Here is a 13,924-nt window from a genome sequence, read left to right on the forward strand (position 1 = left end):
ACCCCTCCAGTGAAGTCTGGAGCAGCACCTCATAATCAAATACATTAATTTTGCTACAGCCAAACTCATTTACACAAATAGAATAAAGACCACATATAGCCTCATGTCAGTTCAGTTCAGATTTTGCTGTCAAATGTTGCTGTCGCAAACTTACAAAAAACCTTTTGGCTTTCAGGGCTTTTTCAATTTTTGAATTTTGTTAGGGACAGAGGGTCTGCAGTATATAAAAACAAAACAAACAAAAAGTTTTTCCGAAGGCTTTTTCAGTGCAAAGAGATGCTCAATGTTGAGTATTTGAATGATACAGCCTTGTAATGGAAGCATAAATTCAAGAACGATAAGCCTAAATTCTACTATAGGCACAATTACTGAGAAAAATGGGCTCCCTCTGTTCCAGGGAGTCTCAATTTCTTTTCAGAGTCAATACACACATAGCATAGAATCCTCTTTCATCAGTATTAATCGTCATTCTCACAGGGATTCTCAAACAAAAGGGCTTGTGCCTCAAGGATAGATGATTTTGATATGAGTAATCTCCTATCCCTTAAAAATCTTTGGTTTTCTCCCCAGTAAAAAGATGGTTCTTCTAGCTCTGGCAGTAATTGCAATTCTGTAATTTAACTGCAGCGCTCTTCAAGAGTTTGATTACTTTAAATCCAGAGCATTAACTTTTTGGTCCCAGGTGTACCTTAGAAATACACAGAAACCACTGTGAAAAATACAGATGTCTAGACAACACCACATCAATGCATTTAGAGGCCCACAGCACCAAAAGGGTGATAGTCATCTCCCTTATACATAATTCAAAATAAAAACAATACTAAATCATGAAACACGTGTAAAGAAATCCATCCTAGATCAGATTTTTCTTATGAGTCTTTGAATCTTTTGTGCTTTTTTACATTTTGATGCCCCTGTTTTGCTATATTCCTCAGGCTATTCTTCCTAGTGAATAACCCAGTACCGGGAAAGCCTTCAGACTTGTAGTCTGAGTTCCCAGTGGGAGGAGGTGGAGGACGGGAGACAAAAAAACGGAGAGACAGAGACAGATGGGGTGGATGCCCCCCAAACTGCCGTGCAGTCTAAGAAAGGTTCTGCAAGGCCACTGAGGAGTCTTCAAGCCGAAGTCGGCTGTCAGAGGAGCTCCCTGTCTCCCAGGGGTGGGCCTGCCCAGCATCCTTGCCACCCACAGTCAGCGACTGACAGAAAGCATGGAAGACATGGCAAGTGGGGCCACAAATTCAAAGTGTGGCAGCTGGTCACATCTGTTCTCTGTATTCTCTCAGTATTGAAGATCTGTGCCACTGGTCTCCAGTGTGGTAAAGGGGCTCCACACCCCCAGGAAAAACCTTTTCCTGCCTAGCATCTTTTTTTTTTTTTTAATTTATTTTTGGCTGCGTTGGGTCTTCATTGCTGTGCGCAGGCTTTCTCTAGTTGTGCGTGAGCAGGGGCTACTCTTCACTATGGTGCACAGGCTTCTCATTGTGGTGGCTTCTCTTGTTGCAGAGCACGGGCTCTAGGCACACAGGCTTCATTAGTTGTGGCACGCGGGCTCAGTAGTTGTGGCTCGCGGGCTCTAGAGCGCAGGCTCAGTAGCTGTGGCACACGGGCTTAGTTGCTCTGTGGCATGTGGAATCTTCCTGGACCAGGGATTGAACCAGTGTCCCCTGCATTGGCAGGAGGATTTCTTAACCACTGCGCCACCAGGGAAGCCCCTGCCTAGTATCTTTTAAAGCTCTTGGGAACTAAATTCGATATCCTGTGACAAACCATAGTGGGAAAGAATACGAAAAAGAATATATATACATACATACATATATATGTATAACAGAGTCACTCTGATGTACAGCAGAAATTAACACAACATTGTAAATCAACTATACTTCAATAAAAATTTTTTTAAAAAGCTCTCCGTAACTATTAAACTAAGTTCTCACAAAAAGTAAAAGCAAGTATTATTGAGTATGTAACATAAACCCACAAAGTTTTCACACCTGTAAACAACGCACCAAATGTTTTATTTCTCTCATATGCAAGCAGTTGACTCTCAAAGCATTTAAAAAAACACAATAGACATTATTACACTTTATTAATCAATTACTTCTGTCCCAGGGGATTAAATCAAATAAAAATGGTACAAATATTGGAATTTTATTTCTGAGCCAACTGAGATGATGAATTTATGGGTTTCTATAAATTACTTTTTCTTAGTTCAATGTTTTGTACATGCCATCAGTACAATATAATTACTTAAATATTTAGGATATTGTCAATAGCTGTGATTCATATGAAAAATATAATCAGATACCTCAAATTCCTGATTAAGTCAGTTTTAAAAGGCACAAAATATTAGTACACTTGAATAAAGTGCAATTAACAGAAATTCTGCTTAAAGCTAGAAGTTTTGAATGTAATATTTTCCTTGACAGAAAAAAAAAGTGATGGTGAAAAAGGCAAAGACCACCATAACATATCAAATATTTAGGGCATTAGTTATTATACCCTTTGTTTTGGAGTCTACTGTAAATTTATAACTAGGAAAATTTTTTAAAGTTGTAAGGCCAGTCTTAAAAAACAAGAATAAGGATAGTAGAAACATTACCACACATATCAACAAAAACAGAGCAAATCAAGTTTGTGCACAACTTCATTTCATCATTAATTCAGTGATTTGAAGTAAATGCCATGTTAAAAACCATGAGCAAATTTAAAGATTCATCCAAGGAAATTAAGTACTTTTGAGCATTTTTTAAAAAGCTTTAATAGGCAGTGCATCTCTGACCAGCACAAATGGGATGCAGAAAGAACAAAAATGAGAGTGTATGGAGCTGATTCTTACAGGCCTGCTCGCTCAAAGGATACTACCAATGATTTTCCTCAGTGTTGTTAGATGCCTTACTTTATTTATATATAAAGCAGCTAGAGCTCTTTCATTATTCCTACTAAGTATTTAAAATACATTTCTACGTATGCATTAAAATTAAGTGTTAATTATGATGCCCTTAAAAATCTTTCAACTTATAAAATACAAGTTCTAGAAATATAAAAATATTCATTTTTTTCATGTTTCTGACTCTTGAAAAACTTAAAGTGCAATATTTTCATGCATCAGCACATTGATCATGCCATATAAGTTCATCTCGAAACAGCATGTAAATAATTTCCAAAACTTCCAGAGAACAGAGTATAGATATTTTAAGGTTTGATTTTCCATTTGTCTTTATATTACAGTGCAAGGAGGAAAAATAAGCGCCAAATCAAAACGTGTTTTTATTAGGAGAAAATAATGCTTTCATGAAAAGAAAATAGGAAACATGTCATGTCTCCCTTTAGTGGTTTTTCTTAAGTCAATCACCTGGTTTACCAAAAATGTTGTATCAGTTCAATTATTGAACAAAATATACAACATTTGTTCAAAGACTTGTCCATAAAAGCTCTCACAGAACACTAGTCATTCTAAGCTCCTTTCTTATTTTTCAGTATGGACTTTAATTAAAAACAAGCTATTACCCTTTGTTTCACAATTTTAATGGAAATTTCACTCTGAGTTTAAAGTGATATTTCTTTAAGGGTCTGACCCATCCAGGTGGCAGTGTAGAAGTGGACTGCTATCATACACACAGCTACAAAATTAGAGCCAAAACTAAGGGGGAAAAATGGAAAATCCAAAACTAACTACTCTAGAAAAAAATTCCAAAACTAAAGGCTTCCTTGAAGAAGAGTGGTTTACAGACAAGACTGTGATTGGTTTTTCTCCCAGCTGCAGCCCCCTGGGATCTGTGATTAAGATGGTATTTGGGGCCTGAGAAGTTTCAGTGATGATTGCTTCATCAATTTTTGCTGTTGTCTCATTGACCATGCATCCTCAATGGCACGACATGCTCTCTGGAAAACAAAATATTTACCATGAATGGTAAAGACAAGTACAGGCTCACATGGTGGAGGAGAAAGGGACAAAACCAAGGGTATGAGCTCTCCACACAGGTCCAAAGACAAGAATACACAGTTAATACACGTCATGCTAAGACCCTTCTGCCCTGTTAAGCCCACAACATATTATTTTAAGCATATATACCCATCCAAAGCTATAACTAGTAGATCTTTTGGCAAAAGTAATAAGTATTGTTAATTATAACATTTTATTTCAACTTGCAGTGAAAACACTGAGAGGGCATTCTTTAAAATAAATCGTTTACCTCTGCTGTGGTGGTATCCTGCAGGTAAATTTTCTGGACACAGCCTTGATTGGCACTGTCTCTTTTTTGGAACAGACCTTGTTTCTGTTTCAAAACAAACAATGACAGGAAAGAAATTATTATGGGGAAGAAAAAAAATCATAACCTTTAACTGAGTGCTTAAATGTCAACTCTATTTTATAATCACTAGACTAACCAAATACACATATTCGGTATGATAAGAAATAAATCATTTTGGTACAAGGATAGTGGTTCCATATGTGAGTTGTTAGAATTTATGAAATTGGATGAGTATATATCTATCTGCATAAAATGATGGCTTTCTGCAGGCAATGATAAATAGCCTACAGAAATACCACTTGGTAACTCATCACATCTGACAAATCAAAAAACCCTTCCTTCATTTCCTTGGCCGATAGATAAAATTCTTATATAATGTAAAACACACTGAGTCAATTCTCACCACTGATGTGAAAGAAAAGTGATAACTGAGGAAACTGTAATATACATGCATAGTGACACAATCTTTCCTAGTCTAAAAACTATGTTTCATATACCAAGGCATTTCAATTTTGAAACTCTACAATGAGGTAAGGCTGAAATACAAAATGGAATGGTTTCATGGTAGTTTCTTTTACTTGTAAACTTGTATGAAAAGAAAGTAAATTAAAGGATAATAGTACTTATATCTCTAACTACCGAATTTTATGATAAACATTTTTCAGATAGTTTCAGGAATAGAGATATTGTTTAGGAAATACCCTAAACAATAAAAAATTATTGTTTAGGAAAAAATATAGAAATTACCATCTTTGGAATAGTAATTTCTAGTTTTTTTTAAAGGGGTGAAAATAAGTTTATATCATATATAATAAAAATTACACATTTCAAAGTAAAGTGAGTTTACAAACTAAGCAAAAGATGGGGTATCATTTTTGGTAATTACTTGCTATATAATTAAAAAGTTTTTCCATAGAAAATGTAGAGGAAAGACATGAAAGCATTATTACATAATTAAAATGCATTAGCCTTCTATAAATGTCAGATATTATTAAATGTGATTGTTTTAGACATTAATATTTATAATAATCTCCTAAAAGCCTAAAATGGGGAATCTTTCCAGAAGTATTTAAGATTATAGCAAAATAGTATCCATATGAAGTTAAAAAAAAAACCCTTCTACTCAATAATGCTTTATTCTACCAAAAAGAAACCTAATTCTTTCAGTGAACAAATTTAATATTTCACTCAATGCAATCGAGGACTGTCACAAACTAAAGTACAGAACACAAATACAGCTTTCCTTACTCTTCAGCATATAATAATAATAATACTTCACACATTTTATTCAGTTAACTATAAAACAGAGTCAGAAAGCACTGGTTTCCATTCATTTAACAAACTCCTGGTTCTAAAGGTGTGATTCATGTTTTCTTACCTCAACTGAAATTTTGAGCAGATTTCCATCAACAATAGGAGACTGTACAAAATCTTCAAATGGATATTGCCAGTCTACGGACACATGGCCTAGGATTTCAACTTCCTTTATACACAACACTCGTCTATTTTGCAAAAGGAAACAAAAACACATAGGTAGTGATAAAGACAGTTAATTACTCTAATATTTCACTCTGCTGGACGGTATTACTTGCTCAGTAAGCATTATAACCTGGCACACTAAAAAACGTATGCTTCACATTAAAAAAAAAAAAGGTAACTGTCAAATAAAGAGCAAACATGGCACAAGTAACAAAGCAGACCTTCAAAAATTCCCCTTCTGCCAATCTTGCAAAATTCAGAAAAGTGTCTTTTTTTAATTTTTTTTTAACTGAACAGAAAACTGAAATCATGCTCTTTAAAACACATAAGGAACAGACTATACTCTCATCTGGGAAGCAATAAAGGCAGAAGCCCCTGAAAATGTTTTACTTGGAAAATTATTAATTGCTTTTTACTGTCAATCACATATGCCTTTTAATCAAGAAAGAAATGTCACAAACCTCAAATGTCAGCAAAGATTCACGTTAGGCCTACTAATAAATATCAGGTTTGAACACTTTAATACTGATGTACTATATCACAGAGTGAGTATCCCATTTTACTCAAAAGCAATTAAAAAAAAATTCACAGAATCCTTAAAGGGCATCCACATTGATTTCCCAGTGTGTGATTCAGATTTGTTACTGATATAACTATACTTGATTCTAAAGTTTCTATTACAGAAAGCAAAACTAGGAAAGTAGAACTGTTCATTCTACAAATGTGTATGGTGCTGCAGAAACAACGAAGACAAGGTTTCTGCTTGAGGGGTACCCATAGGCTGTAAGGGGAAATAAACCTGCAAATAAATGCTACAGCACAGTTAGATAAGAACAATAGCAGAGTGTGTAGAAAATTCTTTTGGCACACGGGAGAGAGGGACTGACCGTGGTGATAAAGTAGGTAGTGTTAAGAGCTGATTCTTGAAAGGAAGAAGTTCTCTAGGTAGGAAAGGGAAATTATACTCTAGACAAAGGAAACAGTGCATTAACATATACAGGAGTACAAAACAGGGAAGATCTGGGACTTCCTTGGTGGCACAGTGGTTAAGAATCCGCCTGCCAATGCAGGGGACATGGGTTTGAGTCCTGGTCTGGGAAGATCCCACATGCCGTGGAGCATCTAAGCCCATGCACCACAACTACTGAGCCTGCGCTCCAGAGTGAGTGAGCCACAACTACTGAACCTGCGTGCTTAGAGTCTGCGCTCCACAACAAGAGAAGCCACCGCAATGAGAAGCCCACGCACCACAATGAAAAGTAGCCCCTGCTCGCCACAAGTAGAGAAAGCCTGCGTGCAGCAACGAAGACCCAATGCAGCCAAAAACAAATAAATAAAATTAATTAATTTAAAAAATGTTTAAAATATATTTCTAAAAAAAAAAAGGGAAGATTTATCTGAGGAATGTGGAGGTCTGTAGCTGGACTACTGGATATATACAGAGGTGAGAAAATTAGCTTAGAGCCAGATCTTGAAGGATTTTTGTTTTTTGGTTTTTTCTGCAGGGGTCGGGGGGTGGGGGAGGCTTTCAAGAAATTTTGACTTTGGCTGTGAGAAGAAGAGCTAGATTCTAGATGTTTATAAGGTAGAGCTGAATGAACTTGGTGACCAATGGGGTGAGGACTGATACAGACCCCTGGCACTGTATTTTTCAGCACAGGTGCTACTGAAATTGCAGGACTGTGTTGTGCACTGTAGGAAGTACAGCATCCCTGGCCCCAGGCTACTAAGCGCCTGCAGGGCCTCTAATCATTGCAGCAACTTCCAACACCCCTACACATTCCAAACAGTCTCTAGGAAGTGGACTCCACCCCCCACCTCCTGCCTAGTAGAGAATCAGATGATGGAGCTAAGAGTTAAAGATAGCTATTACAAATCACTGCATCAAACACAATTCACCATTCTGATTGTCTTAAAATTCTACTCTTGACCATCGTACTCTTGAACAATATTATTGTTCTCCTGCCACCTTCAATCTCCTTCACTTTCTTCCTCCTGCACCATGTTTGCCAGAGTGCAAATCTTGGTCTTCTTCTGTTTAACATATTCTCTCAGGATGGTTTCTTAGATCTCAACTCCAGATCTTTACCCAAACTCCAATTATCTGTATACCTATACCAGGTATAACCTGCATCTATATGTCTCCCTGACTACTGAGGCACCTCTACTTTGATATCTCAAAGCTATGTCAAACTCATTAAGCTCAAAACAGAAACAAAATCATCATCGTTTCCCTCAAATTACTGTAAAAGGTACTCAGGCCAAAACAGCAAAGTCATCTTGTATTCCCTTCTCTTCCATATTCAGTCACCCAACCCTGGTCTCTTAAGGCTACCCACTCATATCTAAGGGAGAGTGTCATTGCATTGGTCAGGAATATTATTTTTCTAATTGCCTCCTGAAAAGCTCTATAAGGGATTAGATTTCAAATTACTATGATTTTTCAATTTATCTGAAGAAAAAACAGATGTATAATGTACACATTAATATTCCTACCAAATGCCTAAATCAAACAAGCACTAAAGTATTACATATTACCAAAAAAAAAAGAAAACAAAAAAACCCCCCACTGATTTCCACTGCTTAGTGCTGAATTACATAAAAAGCATAAAAACTACTTTTTAGATTGTTTTGTGAATATTTTACTTCTTAATTAATGGGCAGATCAGAAGACTAGTTAACTCTCTCTTAGAAACAGCTTGTAGGTTTAAGCCTGAACCCTAATGCTTTCCTTTCTCTCCTTGCCACCTAAATATATTTAAATGCAATAGTAAGGAATCTAATGCAGATGTTACCTACTGTAAGTGCTTTGCCTTAGTCCTACAAAATACATAAATTAGAATTTTTTGAAAATTATTAATCTATAATTAGAATAAGTGATGTAAGGTAAATCTCAGGAAAATAAACTTAGTAGTTTAGTCCAAGTTCTTTTATTGGGAAAAATTATCTACCACTCCCAAAATACTTAGAAAAAACTGGAACACAAAGAAATAATACCAGCCTTTTAAAAGGTATGCTAATCATCCAAAATAAAACCTAGTGAGAAAAAGTGATTCATGAATTCACCCTCCATAACTGGATTTATAATTCACATATAAAGGTATCACTGCTGCACTTATAAAGTCTATTCTAGACTCCGTCTCTCAGAAGTTGTGTAACTTGGTTAAGCCCCTAAACCATGCTAAGTCTCAGTTTCAGCATCTCCAAAATGAGAGGGTCAGAGTCGATGATCTCAAAGGACCTATCCAGATCTGTATTTCTGTGATTCTATGACAATGAACATTTTGCAGTTGAAGCATAGTTATCTAAATCCTCTGCCATTTTAATCTCCAAAATTCTTATCATCTATATAGTCAGCATTTTAAAAAATGTCACTTGAAGTCAATACCTATTTGTAACCATAAGGTTTGTCCTCTTCCTTCCCAGAATAACACAGTGGTATCGGTAAGTCTCTCCTTCTAACTTTTTGATATGATTCTGAAAAGAAAAGAAGACTCAAGATTTGGGTTGTACATGCATCCAAATAGTATTTCCAATGCTCTGTATTAGCTAATCATAATAACAGTACCAGTTAGGAAAAAATTATTAAAACCAAAAGCACAATTCTATAGATTGGCATGTGAAGCTAGAAAAATATTCATAGTATAAATTAACTTTCACTGTGCCTTAAAAGACAAATAAGTATTAAACACTAAGTGATCTTCTAATAAAATACATCTTGTTGCATAACTCAGAAGCTTTTAAATATTTACCAGAAATAATCAGACATTTTCATTAATATGAACCTATACTAAAACTGGACATTAACATTACAGGGGTCTTTACCCTGGAGTCCACGGAAGGACTTTGGGAGGTCTATGAACTACCATAACAGAATATAAAATTTTGACAATGTATTTCTGAACTTTTTTCAAAGGACAGTTCATACTTTTCATCAGATTTTTAAAAGGGGTCTGTGATCCTTCTCAAAGGTTAAGAACCACTGATTTACAGAGAGGTAGATATACACATAATAAAATTCCAAGATAACTGATATTTAATATTTTTGAATATTTGGTCTTATACATTAAACATGCATGAGAAGTACAAGTGTGTATTGAATTATATTCCTGGTAGAAAAGAAAATTTAATTACAATCTGAATACAAACATGAAGAATTTCTAAGGTTTCAAAGAGCTGGCACAATTTATTACTAAAGACAATTACAAGCATAAAATAATTCAAGTATAAATAGTAGCGCATTAAAATACATTTATTTTTTAACTATCTCAAAACTATTGTGACTTTAGTCAACACACATTAAAATTAATGAAGTTGTTTTTATAATTAATGCTAATGAAATATTATTGACATTATATATAATAATTAAAAATCAGAGGAGATAATATATATGAAAATATAAAACATAAACATACCTATAAGATATTAACATTTTATAACCAAGAATACAATATCAATATTATCAAAAGGAGAATATGATCAATAATAATCACAAGCAGAGAAAGCACACTTGTTATTATTTCAAATACATATTGTTTTAAAGATCCTTGGTTCCCGGTCATTCCTTGACAATCACGAAAAGCCATGAACAAGGAAGATGAATCCCCAGAGAATGGGGTCTCAACCTTGGAATGAGTCTCAGAGAGAAGTGGAGTTTAATAGTCACTTGTTTCACATCTTCCCTGTGTGAATTAGCTAAAATCTTTTAACATTTATACCTTAATTCCTTTAAAGAGAATATGGGAAATGAATATAACAATTTAGTGCTTTTACTTTCAGCCTTGAAATTTAAATGTTAAAATATTTAGATTTCAGATGAAATGTACAAGAAATACTACCCACTTTCCATCTTGTATGCATTTTCATTAGTTATCAGGCTTTGCACTTTAAAAAAACTGAAGCTTTTAAAGTATATTTATCACCATAATACATTATAGAAACTTGGTTTCCAGCACTTCTAAAATCCACTGCACTCTGAGATTCAGTCTTTGTGGCAGATTAGTTTATAAAATATTTACTCTCCCTTCCCAAAATGCAACTTGAAGAATTTACAATATTTAGCAAAACCATTCAATTTTTTCAAGTAAATTCTAAGGAAATAATATAAGATATGAAAAAGCATTATGTTTAATGATGTTCATCACAGCATTCTTACTGTTAGTAAAATAACAGAAACAACTTTAATGTCAAGAACTGGGAATGGTCAAATATACGAGGTAAATTTACCTCAACAGACAGTAATGCAAGAATTAAGAATGAAGCATTTCTAAGAACATGGAAAAATATAATTAAAACAAAAAATCAAGGAACACCATTTAAAATATTATATAATCATAACTATGTGAATCAAGATGAATATTAAATAAAAATTGGCTATATATATAAATATATATGTCTGTGTGTAAATATATATGTGTGTGTGTGTCATGATAATTATCCTAGGAGAACAGAGGATAAGTAAAAGAGTATATCCTATGAAAACATAGTATATAATTCAGTAACTTTCAAAGCTCAGTATTAAATTAAAGAATACAGAGCAATACTCAGGAGAAGAAGAAAATGGGATAAATCAAAAGATTCCCAAATAAATTATTTAGAATGTACCCACATTACACTAAGCACTAGGAGGACATAATTTTACCCTCAAGTGCTCTTTAATATTTACACATTTTGTTATACTAGGTCCCTTAAGGACAGAAGTCTCCTTTCTTCTCTATATCAAACACAGTCTAGATTATCACATACTTTGTACCCAACTAACTGATTACAGCAAAGTGGGCAAGGAATGAAACAGCCTAAATTTCTTAATTATCCATGCCTACCCTTGCTACCCATGGAAGAAAATTACCAAGTCCTGTTCTTAATGTACAATCATTCTATTTCTTCCAGTTCTCATATCTTAACAAAAACTACTAAATCAGATGACTATATTTAGCTAAAATAATAGTTTCTTGAAGCTTTGTGCTTACTGACATGCAGTTGTAAAAAGGGACATCATGAGGAAAAGAATAACATAAAGAGCTAAACAATCAAAAAGTAAACAATAAAGAAAAGAATTTTAACAAGTTATAAGATTTTCCATAAGTCTCATTAAGACTGTAATATATCCAGGAAAATTAAAAATCATTACTTTTACCTAAGAAGGAAGAATAATTATTAGTGATGATTTAAGACAGAATCTTGAATTAGTTACTGTGCTTGATTCTCACAGAAACTGTACATGAGGCAACATTTTTGCCAACCCTCAATTATTCAGGCACGAGAAAAGTCTGTCAGCTATAGTTTTAGGCTAGTCTTTGAAGGTCATTCTTTCTTCTTGAAAGAGTCCTTGTTTTAAATATGAAGGATTCAATTTATTCTTTTGATAACTATAGTTTAAAAAATATATAATCCAACTGAACAGTTGTGTTCAGTTCACATACATAAAGAACACATAATAGACTGAACATAAGAATTGATTTTTTTCCCCAACTTTACCAGAAATGCACATGAATACCATAAGAAAAGATGAAATTCTCAAAATGATAGTAAAAGTATCCACTTGTGAGTTCAATAAAGTGTTCCTCCAACTAAATGTAAAAGAGAGTTGATTTCCTATGTCCTTTCATCTTTTATATTGACCTCTTATTCCTGTACAGTATTACCAGGAATATCATAATTTTTATCTGTAGTCAAGCCACTACAATAAAAAGTTCAGATAGAGGTGAGAAATGTAAAGAAAACTTCATTTTAATGGACTCTCACTCTAAATAAATCAGGACAGTCAATTAATACCACAGTTTGTTTTGATTTTTAAGGATGAAATCAAGTAGTAGTATAGAAAACATTTACTCCTGTATTTCCAGTTCTTGCTGTGTAGGCAGAAAAAGAAAGAAAATAAAGTTAGAAGCATGCAGAAAGATAAAATATAATCACATACTATAAAAATCAAAGTCTAAGAAAAATGAAGAGTCATTTTATTTTAAAGTCAAAGTAGGATAATATTACTAATTTTATTTTGGAGGAAAGCTAGTCATGGGAGAATAGCAATTTACATATGTGTGTATTATTTAAATACAGTAAAATTAAAACTAAAATAAAAGCCAAAAAAATCCTTTAAAAAGTTTTTAAGGTTTAAAAAGATTAAATTGTACATAATCTTTTTTTCTCTCCTCCAGCTTCTGTTTACCTGAATAAATCTAGATTTACAATATAGTCTAAATAAATTAATTTGGTTGGGAGAAAAGGAAGCAGTGAAATTCCAATAATTAGCTACAAAGTAGGAGACCAAAGTAAACAACGCAAACTAAAGGAGCTAACATACAAATAGTAATAAAGCCTATGACTTCTTTTAAGGTTATCCTTTCTGCACGAAAAAGCTTTGATCCTGTGCAGAAAAAAAATGATGAGTTACTCCCATTTAATACATTATGCTAATATAATAAAACAAATAAATAATCAAATTCTACCCTACCATCATTCCCTGTGTCATCTTTAAAGAAGTTCATGAACCACGAACTTTAGAAACCACCCATGAAATCCTGATCCTAGAAATCTTTAAAATTAAATTTCACTCATGACCATGAAGAATAGAATTTATACCTCAAATAAATCATAGCCCTCAGATTCCTGTCTGTCATAAGGGCGAATGATGCCGTCCTCATGGATCAGGCGAGGGGAACGGAGCCTGGTCACTTCCTCAGTTGATTCTGCCACCCTGTGTAAGGCAGCAGAGTAAGTACATATAAGAAAACATGTGAGAAACTTTCAAAATAATACAAATATATATGTGTTGATTCAACACTGTACTACGTAACACAGTATATCAATATTTGATAAACAGAGTAATTTTAAATAACTTGCCCAAAATAATGTGACAAGTATTAAAACCAAGTAGGTTTAGGGCTTCCCTGGTGGCGCAATGGTTGAGAATCTGCCTGCCAATGCAGGGGACACGGGTTCGAGCCCTGGTCTGGGAGGATCCCACATGCCACGGAGCACCTAGGCCCATGAGCCACAACTACTGAGCCTGCACGTCTGGAGATTATGCTCCGCAACAAGAGAGGCCGCGATAGTGAGAGGCCCACGCACCACAATAAAGAGTGGCCCCCGCTTGCCGCAACTAGAGAAAGCCCGTGCACAGAAACGAAGACCCAACACAGCCAAAAATAAACAAATTAATTAAAACAAACAAACAAACAAAAAAAACA

At 34.3% G+C, this 13,924-nt stretch overlaps 1 protein-coding gene across 2 annotated transcripts in view; it reads right to left on the minus strand.

Moving 5' to 3' along the window:
• Positions 1-1,999: 1,999 nt before the first annotated feature.
• VPS13C (vacuolar protein sorting 13 homolog C) overlaps positions 2,000-13,924 on the minus strand; it is a 174,509-nt gene continuing 162,584 nt past the window's right edge. Inside the window, exons 79-83 of one of the 2 annotated variants that reach the window (XM_067749163.1) lie at positions 13,317-13,431; positions 9,124-9,212; positions 5,635-5,758; positions 4,197-4,280; positions 2,000-3,885 (exon numbers count right to left, since the gene is read on the minus strand). In XM_067749163.1, the coding sequence (XP_067605264.1) occupies positions 3,784-3,885; positions 4,197-4,280; positions 5,635-5,758; positions 9,124-9,212; positions 13,317-13,431 (514 nt within the window). In that variant the 3' untranslated portion in view covers positions 2,000-3,783. Of the gene's footprint in view, positions 3,886-4,196; positions 4,281-5,634; positions 5,759-9,123; positions 9,213-10,848; positions 12,587-13,316; positions 13,432-13,924 lie in introns of those variants that run through there. The other variant, XM_067749172.1, reaches the window with a different exon arrangement.

The sequence above is a fragment of the Pseudorca crassidens genome, chromosome 1 (genome assembly GCF_039906515.1).
Source record: "Pseudorca crassidens isolate mPseCra1 chromosome 1, mPseCra1.hap1, whole genome shotgun sequence".
NCBI classification, from domain to species: Eukaryota; Metazoa; Chordata; class Mammalia; order Artiodactyla; family Delphinidae; genus Pseudorca; species Pseudorca crassidens.